At 40.3% G+C, this 22,355-nt stretch overlaps 2 protein-coding genes and 1 long non-coding RNA gene across 3 annotated transcripts; 1 reads left to right on the plus strand and 2 right to left on the minus strand.

The window, feature by feature from the left end:
• Positions 1-2,110: 2,110 nt before the first annotated feature.
• On the minus strand, positions 2,111-6,054 carry LOC133898928 (uncharacterized). The gene is made up of 5 exons (XM_062339753.1): positions 5,594-6,054; positions 4,868-4,982; positions 4,109-4,771; positions 3,283-3,454; positions 2,111-2,625 (listed from the first exon to the last, which is right to left on the minus strand). The coding sequence occupies exons 1-5, from the start codon at positions 5,674-5,676 to the stop codon at positions 2,603-2,605; spliced, it is 1,056 nt and encodes a 351-aa protein (XP_062195737.1). The 5' UTR covers positions 5,677-6,054; the 3' UTR covers positions 2,111-2,602.
• Positions 6,055-7,522: 1,468 nt separating this feature from the next.
• On the minus strand, positions 7,523-12,304 carry LOC133899515 (uncharacterized). The gene is made up of 11 exons (XM_062340502.1): positions 12,144-12,304; positions 11,205-11,327; positions 10,793-11,081; positions 10,167-10,285; positions 9,818-9,950; positions 9,668-9,744; positions 9,387-9,584; positions 9,104-9,293; positions 8,606-8,799; positions 8,420-8,511; positions 7,523-8,334 (listed from the first exon to the last, which is right to left on the minus strand). Exons 1-11 carry the CDS (start codon positions 12,246-12,248, stop codon positions 8,220-8,222), a joined length of 1,635 nt encoding a protein of 544 aa, XP_062196486.1. The 5' UTR covers positions 12,249-12,304; the 3' UTR covers positions 7,523-8,219.
• A 2,993-nt stretch (positions 12,305-15,297) lies between these two features.
• On the plus strand, positions 15,298-16,398 carry LOC133899157 (uncharacterized). Its single transcript, XR_009906323.1, has 3 exons — positions 15,298-15,667; positions 15,761-15,834; positions 15,934-16,398. It is a non-coding gene; the product is annotated as an uncharacterized LOC133899157 (long non-coding RNA).
• The last annotated feature ends 5,957 nt before the right edge of the window (positions 16,399-22,355 follow it).

Consider the following 22,355-nt stretch of genomic DNA (forward strand, 5'->3'; position numbering starts at 1 on the left):
CTTGGGCACAAAACACGTGTCGGGACTACCGGGATGGTATTTTGGTTAATCATTGAGGTTGTGATTATGTTTAACAATCCTCCTGATGATTAATTAGAATACTATTTGGACGGTTCGTCATAGCGTGGCATCAGAGCTTGGTTTAAGGAAGTAGCCTAAATAACGTCCTAAGCGTTATTTAGTAAGTGTGTCAAACCCACTAAGCAACCACTAAAGTTTATTTTCCTACCTCCTCATGTTAATATGTATGAATTTGATATATTATGCCCGTAAGTGTAACACGTTGTATGAGTGACACTTATGTCGCTTGTGCGGTGAGATGCGCGAGCACGTTCGCGCGAATGATTTTATTTTCGTGAAGGGTGATGTATGTGATTGTGATGCTGGTTTGGAGAGAGATGCACTCGAGAAAGATACGTGTAGTTCAGAATCGAGTACACTTTCATGTTTTATTGCTCATTTTGCACCAAAACATAGGACATGCTTTTTCCTTATCGAAATCTAATCTGAATTTTTGCCCAAACTGTGGATTCTCTGCAAAAGTATCTGGATACTCCGCATTTTTGCGAACACTCTGGAGATTTTTGCAGACTCTCCGCACTTGACATAATCTGAAAATGCTGTATTAGGGGTCCAAGCGATTGATATCCGGCTAATGCTACTATTTTATGTGAGAGGTTGACCTTTCCCATTTTCATCTTATCGTGGAAACAGGATGAGAACTCGCCATAGTGCCCGTAAACACAATCCAGAGGGTTCAAATACCCGTGATGGAGAGCCACCCCTGCCATCACCTATGGCGGAGATGTTGGACCTTCTTAAGGTTATTGCTCAGAACACATCCCATCCTGTTGGAGGTGGAGCCGACCCGCATGGAGGCTTCTTTGAGTTTCTCCACACTCAACCTCCTATTTTCACCTGCGTTGAAGATCCCAGTGACGTCGATGATTGGCTTCGCACCATTGAGAACAAGCTTGCTCTGGTGTGGTGTGGCGACCATGACAAGGTCCGGTACGCCACCAATCAGGTTCAAGGCGCCACCAGCTCTCTCTTAAGCTTTGTTGTGATGTATATGTTGGAAAGACATGTGTTCCGATCTTGGGCACAAAACACGTGTCGGGACTACCAAAATGGTATTCTAGTTAATCGTTAAGGTTGTGATTATATTTAATGATTCTTCTAGTAATTAATTGTAATACTATTTAGATTGTTCCTCACAGCTCCCTCGCCTTACTGGGGCAGGTCGTGGCCGGAGCCGAGGCGAAGGGCGCGAGCGCACGACATCTGCATGAATGATCCACTGAAATTAGATCCAGTTGCTTGCATAGGTACGCATTGTTTTTTAGTTTTATTCTTTTTGCTACGCGGAAAAATGGTTATCATCTGCGTGCATGGATATATATATATATATATATATATATATATATATATATATATATATATATATATATATATATATATATATATATATATATCATTTTGTTAATACTGGAAGGTTTATAGATTAGTATCTCGCCCTTTTTGGACTTACCAATATGATAGTTTCTTTTTTTGGGCCTACCAATATGATAGTTTCAATGCTAGAGAAAAAGGCTGAGTTATTGAGTAGAATCGCTGTCTATGACGCGCCACATGTCATAGACACAAGCGATGGCAAATAAGGGATTGAATAATTTTGCAATGGCATCTGAAGAAATTTTCCTATTGAGTACCATAGCCAGATTTCGTTTATATACAGAAATCGGCAAATCCTCTTGTAGAGTGACCAGAGAAATTACCGGGTAAGCTTTGTCCAATGTGTGGTGGGACATGAATGTCAGTCACTTGGTTTGCGCACAGTTGTGCTAATGTCACGCCCTAATTACATTGATGCCACTCCTTGACAGCGCTACGTGGAAAAAAAAATAATGCCAAAAAACAAAAAAAAAAGGAAGGAAACTCGAATACATAAAGAAAAATGTGGAAGCAAAAGAAACCCAATAACCAATAATGCCGTGTATTAGCATTTTTTCCACTTTTGCTATTGTACAGTCGACGGTGGAGACAGTCGTCCGATATGATTTGTGATTCACAAGCACCTGGAAACAAATAATCATACGTTCCTCTAAGGTTTGACAAATGCAGCAGTATGAATTATCATCAAATCCTTCAAACAGTTTGTTTCATTGGAACTCTCAGTACTTCCACAAATCATACAAATCATTTGACACATCTTTTTAATCTTTTTTATCCATCAGCTCTACATCTTTTTACAATTGCCTTCGTGAGGTAGGTGAGAAAGGAGAACAGCTGCCTCCAATTGGCAGAAATCACCCATCACAGCAGATCATAAATTAACCGTAACCTTGATTCATCTCAGGATGTCACTGTGTCAGCGACAAGGCATTTGTGATATTTAAATTTATGAATCGCACCTATAAAATCCATGCCATTGTGCCTCTTTTTCCTCTAATACGTGCAACCAGCCACGAGTGTACATGTTCAGATTGCCTGAGCGTGAGAAGAGCACCAATAATGATTTGTAGTACAATAATGAACACTTCTCTGAACAGCAGATTAATCGTCCCAATGTTACTTCACCGAAAAAACAATGTATGCCTTGTCATGCAGAGACGAGAAATGGTACTGCAAAACACATAATTTGATAGTTAGCACTGACAGAACTGAACACTGGTTTGCATCCATGTCTGTTGCTCTTGCCAAGATTTCGATGTAAAATTTAAATGTACATCAATATAATATTATAGAAGGATGCATAACATCCATTAGAACCAGTAATAACTCATGCAATTTTTTATACTTTGTACTTTAAATATCAATGTCCCTGCCAGGGGTATTTGTACATGACAATTTAAAGCCATAATCTATATGCAACAGCATGCCATGAGCCCATGAACAACACTTTTTGTGCCCAAGTTAGCTGTTGATGCTTTATAAGGGGAAAGTAACAAAATGAAGCCATAATCTATATGCAACAGCATGCCATGAGCCCATGAACAACACTTTTTGTGCCCAAGTTAGCTGTTGATGCCTTATAAGGGGAAAGTAACAAAATGAAGCCACCTGAAAAATATGGATGCATAAGCAGTAATGATCAAAGCTATTTATGGTCATAAACAAATACAAGACATAGGTGAAAATTGCCTGATATGGATACTTCTATACATGATTGGACAAATTAGACACTCTAAAAAAATGACAGATATCTGTTTTCCTTCCTATCCTGTATGGAACAATATTCTCACTTTCTCAGAATAGAAAAGAAGACAGTTTGAAACTAACCGATCAGAAAGATACTTAACACCAGTAAGAGGGTGATCCGAATGGAACGACCGAACTGAATGCTGTGTTGTTGGCATTGTATATGAAGCCCACCACTCCTTCCAGAAATTCTAGAATTTTCCTTCCAACTGCTAAAATAACTCCTGCTTCTTTCGGTTAGCACATTAAATCGCTGTAAGAACATAATGAACAACAGATTGTTAGAAACTAACTACAATGATGACATCAGTTTCTTGAACAAGTTCATACAAAGAAAAATAAGCATAAAAGTGATTAAATTTGCATTGGAACTGTCAAAAGCGGAACATTTTGTAAGGTGGATCATGCAGTAAAAGAAAGCAAACATGTTTACTCTGCATGAGCATAAGTAAATGTCCATGAGTGGCCTTGTAAAAATGAAAACCAATAACAATGAAGATCTAGGAAGCACTAATACATCATACCACTACAGAGATACAGCATTTCCCAAAACACGATAGGGTTATATATCCGTGTCTAATGGTTCAAAATAAATCAAATAGTAAGGACATAATCCCCCCCCCCCCCATTAGTATCTTGAGAACTATCATAATGTCAATATCTTGTTCATAACATGAATTACTAGGTTTGAATCCATTACCTTTTTCAGAACAGACAGTTTTATTCTATTACTCATTTAAAGGAGGCATACAAACATCAGGGATACAATTCAAGAGAGAATAGGTATACAATTGAGCCATCATTTGGAGAAGCATTTATCTGATAAGTCAAAGCAGAGAGTATTAAGATCTAACATCTTCACTCTTCAGTCTACAATAGTACAGTGCAGCAGAGGAAGTAGCTATACCTGTGCTAATAAAGATAGAACCCTGAAGTCGAGGTGATTTGACATATCATATCTTAATGGACGATGTTCATCACTCTTGGGTTTCCACAAGCTATTCCAGAACCATCTCACTCTTGTTAAAGGTTCTGTGCTTCTCTGGATGCCCGATAAACTAGCTGTCTGACTTGAGGCCTCAACCCCATTTGGGGACAATTTTCTACCATCATTCATTTCATTACCAATTTCAATCTTCCAATGATCATCACGAGAACTCAAATTTGTTCTCTGGCCATGTAACTGGTCAGCTAGACCACAAACGTCACTCTTAACACTAGAAATTTCTCTGGGTGATACTTCGTGCATGCCCTTAATGATCGAAGCTACATCCCTTGGCACGTTCTTTTGTCTAGATGGAATATGGTAACTACTGTCTGTGTTCATTTCTGAATAAAACTGTGCTGGTGCTGAAAGGAAAGCAACTAGATCATCTCGCTCCTCCTCATCTAACCTTACCCAGTTGAGCCCTTGCCTGCCACTATCAATTAAAGAACCTTTTATTGCTTTCTCTACACAAGAAATCTTATCCTCTATTGCGACAACAAACTGACGACGCCTGGCAACTGTACCCTCTTCCAGTGAATACTTATCATTGCTCGAACTTACAGCTCTCTCAAACTGCTCCAACTGCAAGACAACCACCGGCAATGTTAGCAACACAACATAAACTATTCTACCGCACAAATGTAGAAGTCCACTACAAAAATGCAGGTAAAAACATGCCTGCCATTTTGCTGTCCCTAAAGCTGTCTGAAGCTCTCTTTGCAAATCGTTTACCTCCTCTGTACTAGTACCACTATTACGCTCATGCATCCAAGTTCTATACACAGATTCCATCCTGAAAAAATAGTTCACCAAAATCAAGAACTCTGCATTGAAAATTTGAAATATAGGTTCCAAGACAAATATATTTGCGAGTGCAGATATATCAGTAAGAGTTCATAATTAGTAATTACTGTCAAAATCCGAGTAGAGCTACATGGCAAAATTAACAAATAGGAATAGTGAACTCAATCAAATTTATAACTTTATTTATTAGCAAGGGGCAAACTTGCGCGAACCATACAGTACAAAAGAGCCACATAAACTAACCTAAGAAGGCATGAGAAAGCAAAATAATATCATCTTAACATACATAATATCAGAACAGAGAACCATCCAACAAAATTTATGAATGAACAAGCAAAATAATTTCATCTTAACCCCAACCAACAACCCCTAACGCCCAATAAACACAGAAAAAATCACCAACAATCGCATCAAAATTGCCCATCTTAGTAAACATCCATAATCAACCAAATAAGCACAACACGCAATCCAATTTTCACAAAGTAGAGAATAATCCCAAATCTTGGCAAAAGAAATTGCCTTACGGTATAATTGCACAAAAGTCGAATCTTTACAGCCCATAACGCATCGAATCGAACCCAAAATTAAGAAGGAACTCACAGGTCTGCCGACTCCTGGACCTCCTCGGCGGCCTGGAAGAACCCGTCCTTCTGCCACTGCTCGAGCCCTCCCGGCGCCGCCATGCCGGTCGCGCTCGCCCCCGCCGACGCAGATCAAATCAGGTACCGTACCGGACGGCTCCACACGCCAGGAACAGCCACGGCGACAGCTACGGCCGCCTGAATCTGGCACGCCCAACCAGCGAGATACCGCAGGACGACAAAGAACTGTGCACGCCAAGAAAAGGCGGCGATTGCTCCCGCGCTCGTTGCGTGGCGGAGCGGAAGCGGGAGGAAGGGGGAGACGTAGGAGTAGGAGGGGAGGAGACGAAGAGGGGACGGAGAGGTGAACTCTTCTGGTTCTGGTTGGCTTCCCCCTCGCTGTTGGTGCTCTTTGGTTTGGGTTCTTCCTCCTGGTGACTTCAGCCTTCAAGATCTCGGCCTTTTTTTTCCTTTCTTCCCAACCAGCCTGAACCATCTTTGGAGCAAAATTTAATACTTTTTATTTTTATCTGAAAGCTTTCTACTTCCTTATTTTATGAATATTTTATCTGTGCATAAATACTTGTCAGTACATGCTCGCAATACAGTCCATATAAGATGCCTCCCATTTTTATTCACTCCAAGCAAATTATTTAATGTAGTTTGCTTATTTGCTCGGCCAGAATAAGACAAAACGTATTTGTGCATAATTTATGGACTTAGGGGTTGTGTGGTTGTGTACCTCAAGTATTTGACTGAATATTAGCTATGACCAAAATTTGATCTAAAAACTAGTATTTGGTTAGTCACCAAACCAAAGTTAAAGGCGCTTGCCAAAGTTAAGAAAGAAATTAGCAAATAATTTCCTACTTTTTCATATCACATCTGAAATCAAAGCTACAGCACCGTACCTGGTATATTTATCGACAGTGTATTTATTCGACAGTATTTCCATAATATATCTATATATTCATATATTAAATTTATATTTAATATTATCATATCTAATATTTATATTTTTTATAACCTGACGCATCCTTAACTAGTTAAAAAAAATAAAGTGTCGGCTGTTGGCGGCAGGTAGCGGCGCCAGCGCTAGAGGGGCAAAAACGGTACCCAACAAAAGAGAGGCTCGCTTTGATGGCGACTGTGGGGACACTAACCCGTGCGGCCAGCCAGTTGGCTCGTTGGACGCTGACGCACCAGCCACCCAACACACAGTAAAATACTGTAACATGCTGCTGCTTTTGTGTACTAGTGCTTCATTGGTAGAATAAAACCTGATTATTGGCACAGGGTTCATAGCTATGTATAAGATAATACTGCATGGATCTGTTTTCATCAATATAATCATGTACCGTTTAAAGATGGTGATCCGGCACCGTTTGATCATCATTAGAAAAAGCCAAGAGATAATCTTGAACCATTGTCACATATATATGATTAATTGTGAGGGCCAATCATTTTTAAATTAGGTTATGCTTTGGAGGCACCAGCAAAACTACACACACGGTGACCGGTCCTGGTTAGGTGTGCCAGTTTATTTTACATCAAAATCAAATGCAGCGACAGATCCTGCGAGCCCTACTTGCCAGAAGCCACCAAAATCACGTGGCCATTTTTTTAAAAAAAAATATCCTTTTGTTTCTCCAAATACACCTGCAGGATCAGTATTTTCTGCAACAGATATTTAATGTTTTATTGATTTGAATTACTTGTAGTTCAGTAAGAAATTTTGGTGTTTTGGCTGCCAAAATAACATCTAGCTAGTGAATTCTTTTTTTTTCTTTTTTTGGTAGTGCTGAATGACAGACAGCAACCACCACTATCGGAGGACAATATCTCACCTCCGCTTAGACTACCAATTGTGGGCACAATGCAATGTACTTTGTTCACCCAAAGTTTCTATACATCCAAATGGGGTATGATAAGCAAAACACAACCAGGATCACCGATAGTGCCCATCCGAATCATGTCTCAATAGATTTGTACAAAAGCAAAAAATAATAATTTGCCATACATATCATCACCAAGAACAATAACTTCGCATCCTGACAAATGTTCGGAAGAAATGCCTAGTCCTTGTATTTTCTAAAAAAGAACAGCAAGTGCAATATGTAACTTGTTTATTTTTCTCCCAGGAACATCAGATGAGTATCAGTACATGTGGTTCTCTCTGCTTAGAGATTTCAGCATATGGACCACATGGAAGAAACTAATATACCAGAAAATCTATATTCAGGTCCCTGGCCAATAATATGCCGCTCTGATAATTAAGTTGCAAAGTCAACCGTATTGTTCGGCGCCATCACTCCATCCCAATAAATCAGATAAAGTTCACCAAAAGCAAGTTCGCATTAACAATCAGGAGCAACTTACTTAAATCTCAAGCCACAGAGGCACGCACAAGCTGACGACTGGATTTCGCGTAATTGTCGGATCAAACATCTGGTGACTGAGCATCTTCAGTTAGGAGGGGGGTTCAGATGTCATGCCAGCCTTTGGATCCCTGTCCTGGGTACAGCAAATAACAGTTGTTGCAGCTAACCCATGTGCAACAGTTTCCCCATCCACATGTCAGCTGAGGCATTCCAACATACTCCCCCAGTGTGTTCTTGCACATCCAATTAATGAAGCACTTCCAACTAGGAGTTAAAATTTTCCAATGCTGAGGTACAGGAAGTGACAATGGACTGTATTATCCTTCTCTGCAGATCTTTGTAGTCCAATACTAGCTTCACATCCCAACTGGTGTTCTCCCTGCAGGAAATCAGATGAACTATAGCGAGTAAGTGATGATGGTGAATGGCACTAACACAAGACGCGCTCAAGCATGACGTAGCACCTGTCGAGATCATCTGGCTCCCGTAATTCTTCAAGCATGGGGTCAAATATGGACAGGAGTGTTCCCAGCACCACCCTGTCATTTTCCTTGATCTGAAAGTACAAAAAAAAGATGGGGGTTAGACGTAGATCACCGGATGACATGCTTCACATTTCATTCATGAAAACATAATAACAGAATCCTTACATCAGCCTCTGGAGTTGATTCATCAAAATCACAACCTAGAACAGCACGGAGATGGGATAGCAAGCGCTGAGGCAGGCCATACGTGGGAAATCCTCCAGATCTGGACAGCCATGTCCCACGAACCATATGAGTTAATTGGCTTGTACTCACAGACTGGGCTGTGCCATCCTCATCAGCAGCAGATATATCAAGATCTGCAGACAATCAAACATCGCTACTATGATCTTGGGTACATATAACTATATTCATAAAGAAGGAAAAGCTGTGAAAAATGTATTGGAGGCCAAATGCCTGAGGTTGCCTCTCATGGAAACTGTGCTTAGTCCCTCAGCACTTGGTGGTTAGATAGAAAACAAGATCACCAGACTAAACCATTGTAGCCGATAAATTGGTCTCGAGATCTAGGCCAACTACCATTTCACTGGAAAGATAAGACAACAGTAACCTCTACTTACAGAGACACATACCGCTCAGAACAATGCTTCCATTAAAAATTACCTAAAGGTATAACATCATAAGGGTTGTCTCCTCTTGGTAGAAACCCATAGAAGGTAATAAGATGTGATCCTGGATGTTTCCCATAACTGAGAAAACATTGCTCCCCTGCATCACATGGCCTTGATAAAGGAAACTTCAAAGATTTTGTAGCTTCATCTACTCGACCATAGTTAAGAATATGAGGGGACACCTTGAGAAAACATGAAAAAGAGACCAATGAGAAACAAATCTGTAGACCAATGAAAGAAAACTTCAAAACTGATTGATGTACAGAATTACAAACCGAGTGATTCAGAAGTCCAGCAACAGGAACCAAGCAAGTTGATAATTTCCCGCTACTTAGAACAACCATCATACTGTTAGAATACCATAGCTCACATGCCCACAGAAAATTGTCCCATGTGCATACGTCGTTTTTTAATATCTCAGGAAAATTGGTGCACAGCAAGGGAAATAACTCATCATACTGCTGGCGCAAGTGCTGAAATAAAGAACCAATTATTGCTTTGTACCAGTTGTGTAGTGATTTAAAGATTTTAAAGAAAAATATCCCAATGGTATTACCTGCTTAGCTTGCATTATCTCATCAAAAAGAAGGGTTCCTTCTAATGTGGCAAGTGCATCAATTCCAAAACTCAAGCCTGGAAATGCATTCGGTGAAATGAGTCTGAAGTAGACTACTTTGCTTTACAGAAGACAATGAACTACGTGTACCTGTATTAAAATTTGCTGGGAGTGTCTCAAAGTACGCCTTAAACTTCGAAGATAGATTATGCCGCTCTCTCATGCTCCACAATAATAACATAGTCTCAGATGTGATATTATTGAAATCTTTTAATGCCAGAAACTGCAACAACATAAAAAGATAATTAATAAAAGTAGAACCAGGAACCCAAATGTTAGAACAGTCTGTCAAAAAATGTGAAGTTTTGGGAGTACTGAACAAATATACAATTTTGAAGCTCTTCAAGAGTTCAAGCTAGCTAGAACTATTTTGTGTCACCGAAAAGGAATTGTGGGTGTTTATGAAACATGGGAATTGGATTACCAAGGGAGAACATACCACTTCAGACTGACAAAGAAGTTCCTCAGATATGATAAGGGACTCTGGAATTTCAAGAGCAACATCCCCCACACCTATACTTTCAGAAGCTAGCATTCCTCTTCCAGCTCCTTGAAAAACTAAAACATTTGGAATCAGATAAAGAATATGTATGATGATGGCACAAAATATCCATGAACATAGCATTCGATGGTTAATTCAAGTGGAAATAGGATGGACAAACAAATTACAAGAATAACTGAGAGTCCTAGTATACAGCAAACAAACTTCTCTCTAGCTTCAGTGACATCTATTGATCTGCCATCAATTCCACTACCTCAACTATCTGGTGGTTCACACATTAACGTAAACGTTGTAAACACATTCTACTAAAATAAGATGAACATAAAAGATAGAATTGACATTGTTGATTTGCAAACACATCAAGAACAGAAAGATAAACATTACTAAACACCAAAGGTTGTACCGTCAAGATTCTCTTTACAACTCTCCATGCTCTAAGCCTCTAACAAAGAAAATAGTAAGGTTCTCAAATTTCAGGGGGTAACACTGCACAAAGCACTCATGATCTATCTGCAACTTGTATGGAGAGTGACACATTATCTGCAAGTTGTAGGGCGACTTACAAGCTATCTGCAATTTAGATTTAACACCATGATGCTTCCCCCATTTCAGAAGAAAATCTTCGGCGTCATGGTTCTGTGTTTGAACAACCATCTGCGCATCATCTGTCTTTCCAACAGATCTGAGCGTAACAACTATCTCATCCTGTAGTATCTGCAATACTTCCTTGGCTACAGCATTGGAAGTTAGAAGCAATTTGTTCATGATTTTGAACAGAAGATTTTGAGATTCAAGCTCATTCCTTGCAGAGAATGGACCGATATCATCATCTCCAGCAAAATAAAGCTCTAGCTGCAGAAATTTACACAAATCATCTTCTGTATATAACTTCATATGGACTCCAGATCTGCATAAACTCCAGAGCTTTTTCCGTTATATCAGCAAATCAATAATGAGTGACACAACATGGAATACCTCATCCATATGGACTACCCTAGCAGCTTGATTCATCCGATCCAGTAATTTGAGGGCATCAGCGGCAGAACATGATACCGGAACTTGAAATACGCAGGATAGGTTCCTGGTTTTCAATATTCTCTGCATTTAAGAAGAAATGCAACAAACTTACTGAAAACTTTCCCGTTGTCCGTAGAAGATTCTCAAACACATGAGACTCTCAAAAATTAATGTCTATAAAGAAAACAAACAGATCTTATGGTTTATCCTTGACATTTGGAATGAAACTTTTGAACTGTAATATAAGCTAAAAGAAAATTGTATGATAAACTATACTAATCGAATCCTTTTATTACCCCAACATCACGCGAAGACGTTGTTAGGAAACTAATATTGCTACATTCTTTCACTAGGTCACTCATAGACATCCTAGCACCATATTCAATCAACATTTCAGCAATATGATCATAAACAAACAGATAAAAACTGCTTTTTCATGCCTCATGTGCTGTTCAGGACCAACAAAAGCAGTCTAATCCTAATGCCTAACCGTACCAGAAATGTGAATTTTGCAACGTAAGAAGCAAGAGGGAAGCTCCCATTCCTAAAAAGTTGATAAAAATATGTCTCAAATATGCTCAAACATAGTTTCTTAAAACAGCAACGATTTACATTAGCTTTGGTATCTACCAAATCTCTTGGGCTGGTTAAGTTAACAAAATCCAGCGCTTGACACTTATCTACCCCTGCCAAAGGACTTTATACAATTACCCACTATTTTTTTTTTCCTCTGTGAAACTTCCTTTCTTCACTAACCAAAAATTAACTAAATATCATAAAAAATTCAAGCCCAAATCCCACGAACGAAAGCTCTTTTTTTCTCGTCCTGAACCCAATACTGAGCTAACCAAACCCTACATAAACAAGAAAAGAAACAGCTCTCGACTTGACTTATACCTTCTTGTCTTGGTAAAGGGGATCCTCCTCCGAGGGAGGCGGCAGGTGAACCACCACCGTCTCACCTCCCGCTCCCAGCTCCACGGCCTCCGCCTCAGCCGCCATGGTCGCCGGCGCCGCCGCTTCTCTCCGGGACAGCGAAGGTTTTGGGTTTTGGGCGGAATTTGTGCTCGTTAATAAGGCCCAAGCCGGATGGAGAATCCATGGGCCTTTCGTACGAATGGCAGCCCACAGCAGCCCTCTGGAGGCCAATCCATTTCGTGAAAAATTTATGAGTAAACATTTACAAAACTCCAACGACTAAACATTTACAAAACATTACCTGCAATTTTCTTGATACAATTTCAGTTCATTTCGTGAAAATTTTATGGTTTCGTGTGAATGTAAGATCGAAACTCCAACGACTAAACATTTACAAAGTACCTCCTTCATAAGTAGATCATCTCTAAAATATTTTAGTCGATTTGGTAGATTTTTCATGGTGTGAACGTGAAATGATATTTAAATACCAAACCTTTACTTAGTTTTGGTATAGTAACAAATATTAATTTTTCTAATTATTTTGTATGGCTATGAGTAAATGATGAGCAAATATGTATTATCCTTCGGTACCCTAATTTGGTTTTGCATAAAACATTGCATTACTACTCGGTTCAAAAATATTGTGCTACTAATTTGGTATTATCCTTTGATACCCTATTTTGATCTACTTAAATTAGTATAATGCACGTGCGTTACAACAAAACTCATAATTTATACGAAACGGTTATATGTTCTACACAAAACACTTATGTCTCGGACACACCATGCACCAAGCATACAAATTCATGTTGTAGGGAGATACATGGATCCATGTTATGTAAAAAAAAATTCACATTCTATTGTTCTCACTGTTTTTTGTTGGACACACCCATGTTTTTTCTTGGACACGCACAACGACGCATATTTGCAGTTTTTTATGACGAGCAAATCATAATAAGAATCAACTCAAAACCACTTGGAAAAATAAAATCAGGCTCCTGATAGCTATATGAAAAGAAAAATCCTACTTGAAATCATATTTTGTCATTTTCTAAAGTAATAACTGTTGATCTTCTGTTTGATTTCTTCTCTTTCCTGTTTAAATGACCTTCAAGGACCTCTAAAACACGTCATGGCAACAATGCTCCCAAAGCCGACGCACTGGCCAAGTACCACAACTATAGTTGTTCAGCAGGAAAAAAAAAGTACAGTTGACCTACAGCAGGGGCTTTACTGTGTCATACGGTTTGCAATTGAAGAAGGGATATGTTAACCCTGTATAGTTGAAAGCGTTAGTCCCAGAGTATGCATATAATAAAGGGGATAAGAAGCTAATATAGATGTACACATTGTTCATGACGGTTTCAAATAATTTTGCAACATAAGTAAAGAGCTGCTAAGCGATCAATGACCAATAGATGCATTCAACAGTGTGTTGATTGATGTGAAGGGAGATAAATTACCATATGGAAGGAGACGTTTAATAGGTGATTGATAGTATGTTTGGAAGGAAAACGGGATTCAACTTGTATGATGATGAACTATTTTATCAATTCGGGTGGACGGTGGAGATCGTTCAGATCTGCCACAACTGATAAATTATATAAGAATATATATATATATATATATATAGAAGTATAGATATAGATAAAAATAGCTTCTTTGCTATTTCATCTCATATATGTAATCTTGCTATATTCCTTTAGAGATTCCAAAACCAAGATTTTCAAATATCAATGTAAGTACTAAAACAGCCAATCCATGCCAATATTGTGTTACTATTAGGTTCAAAATATTGTGTTACTATCGGTCATTCTTTTGATTATCTTGTTAATTATAAGCAGCTCCAAAGAATGCCTAAAGGAAAGAAAAGGTAGAACACCATTTAGTAGAAGACTGCAAGAGTTGACTTTAACCTAACAGGCTATATTCCTCCAGTTGTCACTACAATTATAATTTGTCAGCCCGTCCTCCCAAAGTCCCAGATATCGTTATCTCCATGATTATTCTTAATTGGATCTGATTGGTTTTTGCTATGAATGCCTTCTTTTCAAATCACAGTTTGGTTTTCGATATCTTTTTTTTTTCTCCCAAACGTAGGGTTGGGTGTGACATTTTGGTCTTTGATATTTTTGTTTTATTTGCTCGCAATGCCTGACGCAGGTTGAGTTTGGAGATATGGAGATTCAGGAACTTTTATCAAATTCTAACTAAATTCCATGATTCAAATCCAATAAGTCTCCCAGTAAAACGTGTTTGAAAGATAAGTAAAACAAATGGACAAAATTAGGGCCGTCAGATTGAACTAGTACTGCTTAATGATCGCCATGACTTGTAACTGGTATTATACGTCAGATGCTTCTTCTTTTACGCCAACGACCATTTCATGCTAACGTGCGTGTAACATGGACAGGCTTTATAAATTAACATGGACAGGCACTCATAAACCACCTTGAAAATTATAATTTCGCGCATATGTCCACTATCATTGACTTATTCCACAGTTTGAACTAGACTTGAGATGTGCGTTCTTAACTTTCAACCTGCCCCTGCTAAAATGATGATATTAACCTGCAGGCCTTGTAACTTTGTTAGGCGAGTTTCAAAGACAGAAAATTTTCAACTTTCGAAAAATAGTATATTTTGTCAATTTGGTAGAAGATTTGGATATTTTAGTTTTAGTTAAGAACACAGTGCTAACTGTTGCTTAGATGGAACTTATTGAGTGCTTTTTTTTCAATTTATCGAGCTAAAACCCAATTATGGAGAATTTATATAACTTGAAGAATTTAGATACTAATTTGGTTTACAATGTTTGAGGCAGCTGCAGATAAATGTAGGCCAAGAGTGTAAATTACCTTAGATTAATATTTGACTAATTGAATGCCTTGTGTGATGGGTGAATGTGGCGAACCTTTGCATTGTAGCCCTCAAGAAATTTGCAATTTCGCCATCGCTAAGATCGGGCTTCGCCAGAATGCCGTTGCCAATAGCGAACACGCCAGATTGCAATTACGAAGGTTGTCTCCTCTCTATTTTGCAATAACCGCAATTTTTCTTTTATTTTAATTTCTTTTCCCCTTTCTAGCCACGTGCAAAGACCAAACTACCCCTCAATTCGTTTTCCATTGAACCGAGCCAGCCCTCAGTTCATCGCTGTTCTTTCTCCCGTTTGTCTCTCCCTAGACCCACCGTTCCCTAGCCTGGTTACCGGACGGCGAGCTCCAAGGCAGCGCGCCCTCCTAGCCACGGCAAGAATAGGTTGACAAGATCGTGCCCCCTCCCCTCTCCCTTGTCCGCCCCAAGACCACGTCCCCTGGTGTGCAAGTCGCCCCCTCCCCTCCCCTAGACCCTAGCTGCGAAATCGGCAGCTTGTTCAGCCGTTTAGGTGGTAGCCTTCGATCTGGGGACCAACCGTAGTGTGTACGATTTCGAGAAGACAACGACGCAGGCGGCGCAGCGGCCGGCGCTTGGCTCGGTTCCGCAGGTCCAAGCTTGCGAAGGTGAGATTTTGGCTTCAATTTTTTACTTCTGTTTCTAATTTCAACTTGTGTTTTCGATTTGGCTTCAAATTTTTATTTTGCTTTTGAACCTAGGAGGAGGCCGACGGCATGGACTGTGAAGAGGAGGCCGGTGGCATGGAGAACGACCCGACTGATGCCGCTGTGGAGTATGTATTTTATAATGTTGTTTTCATCTGTTATTTTCATTTGTTGCTAAAACTGGACAGAAGAAGAGCTCATTTTTTTATTCTTCTATTTTTTATTAGGCTTTGTTAAGCAGTGATAGAACCAACGACTGCGGGGGCTGTTACATATTGTGTGCAAGCACCTGTTCAATTGGTTGATTGGGATGCACTATAGATTGAAGAAACACATGACGAGGAAGGAAGGTTAGAAGTTGCTAGTGAAGAGCAACTGTATGTGCTTTTGGGCTTGAGGGATATGATGAGAGGGCAGAAAAGGCTAGAGAGGCTAGCTGGTACTAAAACATATGTTAGATGTTCGACAGCCCGTTAGGAAGCATATGTTTTTGGTGGGAACATCTCTTCTTTTGAAGCCTCCAACTTAATTTTCTTTTCCTGGTTACTGATGATGTCCCATGTAAGCCGGGTCCTAATCCTATAGCCATTGTGGCTTCAGTTCCCCTCGAGGATCGTCTTCCATGAATCACCTCAACCACAGGTGACCTCTGTATAGATATGAAGCTAATGAGCAATAGATATATTTGTAGACATGGGGCATGGATAACGTCTCACCTGATTGCTCAAAAATTACTTTTCTTTTGCCAGAAATCAGGTCACTCATAAACAGAAAATCTCTACTTTAGACATGGAAACCGAACTGAATTTGAATCAAACTGACACTCTTCATGCCGGTACCATGGTTATCTTTTGTAAAATCATAACGTAATAAACAAAATCGTGATCAAGGCAGTTCAGTTTCTACTGAGAAAAGTATACTGTGTCACACCGGTTGGTAGGAACTGATGATATCTGAAAATAGCAAACACAAGGGGTTCCACGCAAGTTGTCGATTATTTTATGATAGACATGGTGTTATTATGATTTTCGATCTCCAGTTGTCTACCGTGTATAGAAGAGATTCTTGCTATAAAAAAATTTCTCCGTCAGTAAACGCCATTGGTGACCATTATAATTAAAACCGAGTCAATGTATATGCAAGTAGGAATCTTCCCTGCTGTTTCCTAAAAACATCCATATGCAAGTGAACATGAATGCCTTCTTCCATCTGTTCAATTTTTCTATATGACAGATATGTATAGGATTGTTCACATGTGAGCCAGTGATCGATTCAGCCATGCTCGTTGTGAAATCACTTGTGATGTAGAACCTATCTAAAAAGATTAGGGAAAAAAAGGGTGATGTGAAAAAAAAGGGTGATGTGCACGGGACGGCTAAGTTGCACAATCTGGTAAGCTCCACCTTCTCTCCATCGGTTCTTTGTGGTCGGCGTATTGGAAATTGTCATTGAGGCTCAACTCTACTCCAACTCATTGTAGAAATTTACATGCATTTTAGTCTAAATTAAGCGGTGAACAATAAGGTTAAGGTTCACAATGATCATAGCCCACATAATCATGGTGTGTGGTGGCATCACTGATCTCTGGATTGGAGGTGCAGTTGATGCTACAGCGGCGAGCGAGACCATTGGTTTATGGTTATTAGACAACCATGGCTAGGAGAGAGGAGGTTATGTTGCGTAGTAGAGGTGTTAGCCTAAACTAAATCTCAAAATTATACTTCTGAGCTAGAGTGATTGATGTGTAATAATGGAAAATCTTTGTTTCCACGTAATTGTCAATGTTTGACCTTGCCATCAGACAGCTAGGTGAGGTGACCATCTTCTTCTAATCTAATGTGCAATTCCACTTCACCCCCCCCCCCCTCCCCCCGAGAAATATACATTTTACAAACCACTTCGTCTCCCATCCCATTTGGCACTCTTGGCAATTTGTCATTTCCCACCTGCTGCTACATTGAATTGCTCAACGGTCATTTTTCTTTTGCGGGAAATCAAACAACTAATTACAACATCTCATCTTTTGCGCAAAAGTTACTTTATTTTCCAAGAGATCAGATAGGTAATTGTCAACAATTGATGAACCACCGATCTTACGAATTTGTATGAAGGAGGGGATGCTTCAAGAAGACGAATCGCAGAACACACAGATGATTTTTATATATGTTCAGACCTCCCTTAGGATAATAGCATACATCATGTTGATCTTGTATTATGCGCTGAGACTGTTACAAGGGGGTATGTGACTAGTCTAAATAGATCTAAATCTAGTCGGATGACTCCCTTGTATATGGTCGAGGTGAGTTGCCAATACATATCTAAACTCAGAAGGGCTTGAGGATGCAAAGCTTTCGCAGGGTTGAATGGCATCGATAGAGTTGTGTTGGCTTCTAATGGCTTGAATGGATCTATCCTCCGCAGGATCCTCTGGCTCCGTATATATATGAGGGTCATCGTACGGCCTCTAGAGTCCTTCATTCCTAGTCTTGGATATAAACTTCTCTACTTACGAGATACTCTAGGTATATATGGGCAATTTACATGTATCCAGAGATTCCATTCCTAGAGATAGAGATATGCCCCGAGTATGACGGAGAACCCTAAGGTATCCAGATATAGTAGTTCTATACTACTTATCATCAAGCTCCCCACTAGTACGTGAAAGGAGGCTTCGACGAGTAAAGGCTTGGTCAGAAAAGATAAGTATTTTAACTAACCGTATCATCGAGTAGAACTCGGGTTCCCGATTAGGGTGGCACATCCAACTAGGTTCTTGGGATCTTCGACTCATCTATTTGGGATTTCGAACGCCTTAGGGTGCTCGAGCGAGCTCTCGAGAAGGTATTTCCTCCAAGTAGGATTTCTGATTTGCTCAAAAAAATATCATCCCAATCTTCCAAAAAGGTGGGGTAGAAAATACTAGTCGCTGACCGGGTTTAAAATTTGAATCGTTGCAACAGAAGTTTGGTGTGGTGGTGAAGAGATTCTCTCTGTCAAAAGCATCTTGATAGAGCCTAGGAACTGCACGAGTACAGTGGATTAATGTTTCGTATTACCAACAGTCCCACATGCCTCAAAAACATATTGGGTATTCGAATGCAACGAGTGACCGCCTCTTTGTCCGTGCAAGCCAACCAAAAATCTGTGATGCTGATGACTAATTGGCGCTTGGATTACCACGAACCTTTATATGACCACTCCCACTATTCAGTGCTTGGAGACAAACTGACACGGTCTCCCCCTAACCTAGAGGCCTTTATAAGCCCCTGAACCGCAGACCCTTGCTGCACCAGCTCCAAACGCAACCATGCAGTCTCCATTCTCACCAAGTCCTCCACACTTACTGCCGCCATCCCTAACTAAGTCCAACTCTGTGGTGGAGATTTTCAACATTTCTTCCAATGAGGAGGTAGAAGAGGAAGCGGTGATCGGTAGAATCCTCATTAAAGACATCAAGCCCCTACTCCCAAGGAATCGTCCCTAGATCAAGAAGAAGTGGATTGGGATCTCTTGGAAGAAGAGATATGGGAAGAAGAGGTGGTCGTGGACAAGAAAGAAGAGGCGGTGACTAGCAGTGCCTCTGTTAAATACAGCAAGGACTCGGCTTCTTCTTCACCTTTGTCTCTAATTGACTTCGATGATGACAGATGAAGAGGGGAGGGGGGGCGAAGCTTCCACTTCGCCCTCAACCTCCATGACGCGATCGATGATGGCAACGGTCGAGGAGGGGAAAGAGGAAGGAGAGACTTCCCTGATTGTTTTGTTTCTTCCTCCTCCTACTTGGCTTCAAGCTAGATTATAGGGCTTCTTTTAGACCTTCCTCATTCTCGTAAGCATATCTGTAAAAAGAGCTTGAAATCTTGTTAAATAAAAAGATCCTATGTCTACTGCAATGTCTATGCATAACTGTTGGTCTTCATGGTACAAGGAACATTAAACAAGTATTCTAACTTTGAAATGTGCCTTTCGATTAATTTGGGGAACTTTGGAACAACTTGTCGGATATTTATCATGGATTGCCTTAGGTCAGACTTTGAGCGAAAAGCGACATAGCTTTTAGGCACTCGCGAACTCGATAAGGTTCTTCCCGATCCCTAAAGAAGTGGTTTTTAGATGGTCATTGATTTTCATTAGAAACTGTTCTAGTGACGCGCATGACAAGATTTTGTAGTCCAAGTACATGTGAAGCCCTCAGCTGGTTATCGGGGATAAGTTCCCAAATAGGCAGTCTAGAACATCGAGTGTGCATGTGGGCGTAAATACCTAAATAGCGGCTTACCTCAATGTTAAGATATTGTAGTAGAAATAGGAAAAAGTGAGATATATTGATCTATTTAGTTATATGACAGCTAATATTACAGAATATATTCTAAGTACTTACACATAGAACTTATGAATCTAGTGCAATTAGATCCAACCACTCTATAAGGACCCTCCCACTTCGGAGATAGCTTGTTGCTATTTTTTTAGCTCTGTACGAGTCATAGAACCAGTTCTCCAGGTTTGAAGTATCTCTTTTGAATATTTTGGTTGTGGTAGCGACAAAGATCTTGTTGGTATTGTGCTGATCTCATTAGCACTCATGTCCTTTTTTCCTCGAGAACATTGAGATCATCCTACCTTCTCGGGATTTTATCCTTGTTGGCGTATAGTTCGACTTGGGTGGATTTTATCTTTAGTTCACGGGGCAGCATGGCTTCAGCCGTTTAGAATAGGAAGAAAGACGTTTCACCTGTCGCTCAGCTAGATGTCATCTAGAGTGACCAAAGTACGTTAGGCAATTCGAAGCCTGGGCTTTAGCATAGCCGGATAAGCGGCTAAAGACACGGATCATGATTCTTTAGAGCACTAGACCATTAGCTCGCTCAACATGTCCATTGCTTTATGGATGGGCCACAGAGGCAAAGTAGACCGTAGTGCCTAGTCCCTCATAGTGATGACCCTACTTGGGACGCCAAACCTTGTCATGATACTTTTCATGATAAACTTCTTGGCTGCAGTTGAGGTGATCTTGCCGACTAGCTTAGCTTTAATCCACTTGTTGAAGGTGTCGATTGCGATGAATAGGAACTTGAAGCCTCCAGTGCTACTGGGAAGGGCCCCCGAACATTCAGACCCAAGTCATGAATGGCCACGATAAGGGGATCATCTATAAGGGTTGAGCGGGCTGATGTATGCGCCTGATGTGGTATTGACGGCTGGTACATGTTTTTACCAACTTGCCGACATCATGGAGAGCCGTAGACCAATAGAAACCTTGTCGACGATTGATGAACCCCCGATCTTACGAATTTGTATGAAGGAGGATGATGCTTCGAGAAGACAGATCACAAAACACATAGAGGATTTTTATACAAGTTTAGGCCTCTCTTAGGATAATAGTCCTACATCATGTTGATCTTGTATTATGCTTTGAAACTGTTATAAGGGGCTATGTGGCTAGCCTAGATATATCTAAACCTAGTCAGAGGGCTCTCTTGTATGTAGTTAAGGTGAGTTGCTAATATAGATCTAAAGTGCATAAGGGTTCGAGGATGCAGAGCTTCCGCAAGCTTAAATGGCGTTGATAAAGTTGTGTTGGATTCTAATGGCTTGAATATATCTGCCATCCGCATGGTCCTCTAGCTTTGTATATATATGGGGGTCATCGTATGGCATCTTAAGTCCTTCTTTCTCAGTCTTAGAGATAAACTTCCCTATTTACAAAATACCCTGGGTACCTACAGGTAGTTTTCATGCGCCTAGAGATTCCTTTTCTGGAGATAAAGATATGCCCCGAGAATGATGAAAAAACCTGGGTATACGAATATGGTAGTTCTATACTACTCATCATCAGTAATAGACATGGGGTGCATACAATCGCTCATACATGTCATTGGAAACCATAATTTGAGCATGTAAAGATTTAAGGGTGTGTTTGGTTGCCTGAATCTCCTCCAACTTGGACTGGTGGATGCATATAATCTTATAGAGAAGCATGTTTGGTTATTCGTATCTACTGTTCCAACCTGGCTTGACAGATGTAAATATACTACCTCACCGCAGCCTAGCCCAACGGGTGCAGACTCTGCATCTGCTCATGCAGGCGGGCCCACCTGTTAGTGTCACAAAATTATCTTCATGCGAGTAACTAATCACAATCTCAACTCTTGCATCTGCTCATGCGGCCTCAAATAGTCAACCAGATAGAAACTTAGCTCAGCCTGTCTAGACAGACACAACTAATCAAACACTATTTTTCAACAATATGACCCCGCTCAGCCTTCTTATATGATGTAGCTCTACAAAACCTCATTCGCGGAACCAAACAAACCCTAAACTGACGCTCTCAGTGCACGGTAGTACCATTCTTGTCTTTGTAAACAAGTAACATTACCAAATTTTATCATCACTAATTGTATAGGTTATATGTTTTACATTTGCAAACATGTAGGGGTGAAAATGAGCCAAGCCGAGATAGGCTCGATTCGAACGAGCGCACCAGTGTGTGAGCCAAGCTAGGCTCGGCTCGGTTAGATGACCGACCTGAAAAATGGGCTCAACTCGGGCTCGTTGCTGGCTCGAGCTGGCTCGGTTGGCTCGCGAGCCAAGGTCAAAACAACATAGCAATCCGACGAGCGGGAACGCGAGGCCACGGGCGGAGAGGCGG

This window comes from Phragmites australis, chromosome 18, assembly GCF_958298935.1.
Source record: "Phragmites australis chromosome 18, lpPhrAust1.1, whole genome shotgun sequence".
In the NCBI taxonomy this organism is placed as follows: Eukaryota; Viridiplantae; Streptophyta; class Magnoliopsida; order Poales; family Poaceae; genus Phragmites; species Phragmites australis.